The 6454-nt window shown below is 30.2% G+C and overlaps 1 protein-coding gene across 1 annotated transcript in view; it reads right to left on the bottom strand.

The window, feature by feature from the left end:
* Nucleotides 1–4763, bottom strand: part of HELRODRAFT_95171 (hypothetical protein) — an 8289-nt gene extending 3526 nt beyond the window's left edge. Inside the window, exons 1-12 of the mRNA XM_009027005.1 lie at nt 4604–4763; nt 3708–3869; nt 3507–3572; nt 3286–3366; nt 3011–3150; nt 2818–2914; nt 2449–2685; nt 2124–2230; nt 1859–1982; nt 1362–1501; nt 1157–1236; nt 839–1011 (exon numbers count right to left, since the gene is read on the bottom strand). Coding sequence (XP_009025253.1) covers nt 839–1011; nt 1157–1236; nt 1362–1501; nt 1859–1982; nt 2124–2230; nt 2449–2685; nt 2818–2914; nt 3011–3150; nt 3286–3366; nt 3507–3572; nt 3708–3869; nt 4604–4693 — 1497 coding nt within the window. The 5' untranslated portion in view covers nt 4694–4763. The remainder of the gene's footprint in view (nt 1–838; nt 1012–1156; nt 1237–1361; nt 1502–1858; nt 1983–2123; nt 2231–2448; nt 2686–2817; nt 2915–3010; nt 3151–3285; nt 3367–3506; nt 3573–3707; nt 3870–4603) is intronic.
* Between the last annotated feature and the right edge of the window lie 1691 nt (nt 4764–6454).

Here is a 6454-nt window from a genome sequence, read left to right as displayed (position 1 = left end):
TAATATACCAGAACAGCAACTACACGCATCTTAAAATTGCAGAAGCAGTCCTAATCGACATCAATAAACCAAAAATAAATATACAACAAAAAATGACAACCTCACTTCCAACCCGGCGCTTAACCAACAACGAAAACAAAGAAGTAATAAAAACTAGCATCGTAAATAGTGACAAAGAAGAATATGATGCTATCGATGAAGAAAAGGAGACCAAAGAAGATGACCAGCCAATTAAGAAACCTGAAACCTAATTCGCATCAAAGTTCAATTTTACAACACCAAAGTTAATTTTTACAACGTCAAAGTTAATCTTGACAAAGTCAATATTTCCCTATATATACAGCAAGGAGCACTGACGATGATTCATTCGGAATCGAAATATGGCCTTATTTGCAGCATGAATTCGAAAAATAAGTTTATTTTGAATTTTAATAAACTAAACGTTCACCAAAAAACTTTAGTGAGAAAATCGAAAAAACGAACTACAAACATATTAACGCCAAACATTCGGTAGAATTTATAGAATATTGTAAATAATATATAATCCTATACAACTCTATATAACTATATATACACATACACATATTATATATATATATATATACATATATATATATATATATACATATTAACAACCGTATATAACACTATATAACAATATAAAATCTATAACTCTACATAACTATATAAATATAACCGTACATAACTATATAAATATAACCGTATATAACACTATATAATCAATAACTCTACATAGCTATATATAAATCAATATAACCGTATATAACACTATACAAAAAACATGATCGAACAAAAATAATAAAAAAAATCTTCTTACATGAGTTGTTAGTTGAGAGATAAACCTTTCATACCTTGCAACACATTGCATCGATAACTTCCAGAACCTGTGCCCCAATGAGTGCACATGCACCGAAGGGTGCCAGCACCTGGACACGCACCTGCACAAGTTTAAGGTTGCAGCTAGGCTGAACTTCCTATCCAGGTGTGTGTCTGTGTGGATGAATTCATTTTTTCTGACAAGTTTTTCAATATTCAAAATCAGCAAATAAAAAGAATCAACTAATCTGTAAAACAATGAATCAACCAAATATCTATCTAACAATCAACCGATCCAAGCTATTAAATATAAACCTACCTCCCCCTTCTTTCATATCTTTAACAAGATTGAATGGATTAACTAAGGACAACTCTAACAGGCCACCAATTTCTTGAAATCTTCAAATTTTTTAAATTTAAATCATTTTTAGGATTTATGTTTGATTTAAGATGGAAAACGAAACTTTAAAACAAAACAAATTAACCGACCTAACTGAAATGAACTGATCTAACTTGAATGAAACCTGATTTGAAAGTAAACAGAAGTGGGCCACTTTGAAATGAACGAGATGTAAGATGGGTGGGCTCTCAATCTCTTAACACTGGCTTGTGAGCTGAGCTGCAGTTCAAATCTATCCATGAATTCAACACTGGTTGTGTATGCCTGTTAGAATTATTGACGTCTGCTGGGTTAGATTAATAAATGCACTGCACATGCTGCAATCGTTTCATGAGCTATTTCAATAAAATATTTTTAAAATTACCTAAACCGAATGCCATGAAATTGAATTCACACTAAAAAATTAATTCCATTAAAAAGCGTCAGGCTACTGATAATAAATGATATAAAATCAGTCTGAGTACAAGGTTGAAATTGTAAAAAAAAATATCGTGACATCATAATCCATTCAGTTTGTGAATTAAGCAGTTGAAATAATTAATATTTAAATATAAAAACAAATAGATGATTTAATAAAAAATTTCAATTAATATATGGCAAAATTTATTGAATATTGAAAACTTTATGGAACGTGTCAGGGTTGCCAGGAGCAAATATGGAAGGGGTATTAAACTCGAGGTGATGAACAATTTCTGGCCACACTGCATTCACTATGAAATCATAACCCAGGATTGCTTCCAGGGAACTGAATCAATGATTGGTTGATCTATTGAATGGTCCAATTTTGTTAAGTTAACAACTAAGTCAGTGTTCAATTAAATGATGAGTCCAAGAGGGATGGTTCATAAAAGATTAAAAGATCAATGAACAACCAAATGAAACAGACTTAGAAGTGATGGATGTCAACGGGGAGCAGTACTTGGGTACAAACTCCAGAACTTTATCATACATGGATTTTAATCCTTTCTCCTTTATTATTTCCTCATTAATCACCTATCCCCAAATGAAAACCAATCTTTAGCAATAATTTTTATTAAAAAGAACTATTAAAAATGTGGTTAATTAAAATAAATTACCACCTTACCTTTCTTTTAATAAAAATTATTTCAAAAAAAATTATTTCAATCTCAATGAATTTCATTACACCACATAATCAGCATTAGATCAATCTCTTCATCATCACCATAATCAACATCATTATCATTACTGACTGTTTGCATGTACTCCTTGACAACAACACTTCTGAAAAGATCTTCGGCCAAATTCATTTTATCAATGCTTGCATATGTTCGCAAACAGCTGACCAAGTCATCATCATTGTCATCATCATCACCATTGTTGTTGTTGCTAATGAAATCACTATTCTTATTTCGATTAATATGTAGGAAGCATTCTTTCAAAGGGGCCTCCAGACTGATCAGTAGAACATCGGAGATTGCCTTTATGTACTGTCAGGTGTGTGTTCAAGTTAAAAGTAATGGTCAGGCCATCATTTCAAAAAGGAAAATAAATGTTTTAATGATTCAACAACAAAATTGAGAATATAAAATGCTAACTTTATTTGAAAAAACTTTACTAACTGGTTCAATTTCTTTTGTTAAAGGTAATTGTTTGTTGCTTTCTACGAAAAACTTCAGCTGGTTGAAATCAATGGCCACTCTAGCCATGAGTTGGTTGCTGGTGTGTTTGTAGAAACCATTAAATATAAATTTGTTATATTAAAACATTCAAAAGTATTTGCTAATAACAAGGAGATAAATATGATATACTAACTGTTTGGTGTTATGTTTGTTGCTAATGATTTTATTAATGGTGCTCCTCATATTTCCTTCAGATTTACTGCTCGACAACCCTAGTAACATTCCCAACTTCTCAAGGGACTGGATCATATTCATCATTTTTATTAAGTTTTCCTTAAATTTAAAAAAAGTTACTTAGTAAAACTACCAATTCCAAGATGGTCCATGCATGTATGCAGAAGGGTTACTTGAAGTTTAAGCTCTGTCAAAAATGTGCAACTGAAACTCAAAATGAAAAAATTTAGTTACTTTTTTTTCAACAATTTTTGTTTTCATCTTCATTTTTTCATTGATTTCATTTATTTTGTGACTGACAACCACTTTGATTCCCTCGGTTTAAAAATTGTAATACACCACTAATTATATGAGGTCAAAAGTTAATTTGATCATAAGATGAAACAAATAAATATTAAAAATTAAAAAAGTTAATCTGAGTAAAAGTATAACAATTAAAACAAGGAAAAATATACAGTGATATCAGACTTCATCTTGTTCATTGGTTGTATTAAACTGTTTATCATTTTATCCATGCCGACCTAAATTATTAGTTTATAATAAAACCCAACAATGAACTTGATTAATGAAACACTTTAAATGAATATTATAAATGTTAATCTTATGGCATGAGAAGCAAAAATTAGCCAAAATAATAACAGAAAAAATCTTCTAACAAGATTTGTGGATAGGTTGAGAAAATCTGCATAATCTTTATTGATAAGTTCAACCATGGCACTTTCCAAAATTTTCAAATACATATGAAGATCATTTCTCAAAATATCTAAAGTTGTGTGACGTCGGCAGTCAACAACAAAATGTTCTACATTAAATGTAATCTGCATTGTTAAAAGATCATGTCCAAAATAAGTTATAAAAATCATGATGAAAAAATTTAAACTCTATTAAGTATTTAAATTTTATTGTTAATAAAAAAATTGTATAAGTAAAATACAACCTAAAGATTTTATAGTTATAAAAATTGATCAGTGAATACCTCTAATTGCATATTATTTGCAGTTTCAAAATTGAATGCAAATGAAACTTAAATGCACTTAGAATCCTTATACTCAATCTAATCTAACCAATATCCTATAGTTTGCCAAGAGTTAGGATAGATTCTCAATTTAAAAATTAAATCAAATAGTTTAAAATTTGAATTTACGCAATAAAATAAAAAAAAAATCCTCATTTAATAAAAAATAATAAACTAATAAAGTGACTTAAAACTATTATAATTATAAATAAGTAATAAAACTTCATTACACTGTCAAAGAAACTGACTACATTTACAAATTAAACTATTTACCACAATTAGTGAATACTCTATCATCTATCTATGCTATCTACAATGCAATGCTCCTCCACACTATTACTATAATTTATAATATATTTATTATTTTGTTTTGGCTGATAAGGATAAATGATGCAAGAAGTAAAACTCTTTCTGAAGTTGAAACTTTTCTTAATTTAATTATAACTAAATTATTAAAGTAAATTAGTAAATGAATTTTTAAAACAAATTAAAATTATTAACAAATTTAAAATTTTTTAAGAAGTTGAAAAAAAACACCTTCATAAATTCTTCCTTATTGAAGCATAACGATGGTGGGGCCGTCGGTAGCGATTGTATAATTTCCTTAGTTGTTTCTAATTTATTCATTTTAGATTTTACTAATCTCTACGACCAGTTTACTTAAGTTTATTCGCTCTTCTGTACTATCAATACACCGCCCAATATACAACACTTTCTTATGGGATGGTTGAAGCAGGAATATACAAAGAATCTCAATTTTTTCAACTTTTAAATATTTTCGGCAATGTCGATTTGAAGGTATTTAATTACCACATTGAATAACAATTTAAAAAAAATTAAAATTTTAACATTTTAAATAAAAGCAAAATATCAGAATGGTTGTGATGTCACGCTACGTTCGTTCATTCGGTGGCAAAGAATGCACGCCTGGTTGGGGTTCGTTTTACGGTATTTATTTATTTGACATTTTCGTTGTATAATTTTTTGCTTCTAAGATTCTAACATTCATTTACTATTACGCAAATAAAAAAATTGTCTACAGAATGATGAGGGCAGTGGTGTGAGTCAGCACGTTTCAAATGGCGGTCTCATGATGGTGTAGGAAGAATCAACTCGTTGGCTGTTCGACTGACACACTGAAGTTCGGATGACATCATTGGTCGGTGCAATGGGCGTCAGCACATTTCAGATTGTCGTTTCATGATGATCGTTCCGATGAAAATTCAAAGAAAACAACAACGACGGTTTAGTTTTTTTTATTTTTCTCACTTATTCATTCACTTAATTACTATCTCTCAAAGCATTCCTCCATTAATTGAATCATATTTATTCTATTCATTCATTAAATCATTGGTTGATTAATTCATTCATTCAACCGAAAGTGGAAATCATCGGTGATGCGTGGTGGCCAGCCGTCTACCAATCAGAAACTGCGACAGACACGCCGGAGAGATCACCTCAATGTCCTTGCACTTCTTCAAGACCATATCCAACTTCCAAATAAAACATAAACCCGGTCACACAATAAAACTCAGAATTGGAATTCACTCAGGTTCCTCCTAAATTATTCCCTTTATTTTCCTAGTTGATGAGAAATAGTATGTACGTATTTGTATGTTTGTGTGTGAAAGTTGTACCGTTGTTTGTATGTTTGGGTACATTATACATATAACATACACGCCAATGCTAATGTAACCCATATTTGAGAGTGCGCTTAAAAATGCAACCAAGAAAAAAGACAGAAAATCGCATTTTTAAGAAAACAAGTAAAGAAGAAGCACTAACTTGACTTAAACGGCATTTAGTGAGAAGCCCCCTCGCCACGTCAAGGCAGCCGTTCATGAGGGGGTTAATAATAAAACGACAGTCTAGAAATAATATGTAACGAATGTCTAGTAATAACATACAACTTAACTAAAATATAATGATAATAATATTGCGCTGATTGTTGTGTTTGATTGCTGGTGTTGGTGTTGATGTTGTGTTGAACAAAAAACAATACAAAATACAATACAAATAAACTAGAACGTAAGAAAGAAAGAATAGAGTCCCTAACTTACCTATGTTCACTAAATTAACTCACCTACCTATGTTCAATTAGCTCAATTTACGGAATAATCCTACCTATATGTACAATAACGAAGAAAAAGTGAGGAAAAGAGGATAAAACATAAGGCAAACATGTATGTATGTATGTGTGTGTGCAAAATCTAAGAAACAAACAAATCTAGAAATAATAGTAACGAATAGAATAAACGAATAAATCTAGTAATTATAAGTAACGAATGGTCTAGTAATAATAAACAACTTAACTAAACTTAACTAAAATGTAACGAAAAAAATATTGTGTTGATTGCGTTTGATTGCTTTGTTGGAGTTGTGTTGAAC

Source organism: Helobdella robusta, assembly GCF_000326865.2.
Source record: "Helobdella robusta unplaced genomic scaffold HELROscaffold_5, whole genome shotgun sequence".
Taxonomy (NCBI): Eukaryota; Metazoa; Annelida; class Clitellata; order Rhynchobdellida; family Glossiphoniidae; genus Helobdella; species Helobdella robusta.
This window is presented reverse-complemented; position numbering and strand designations above follow the sequence as displayed.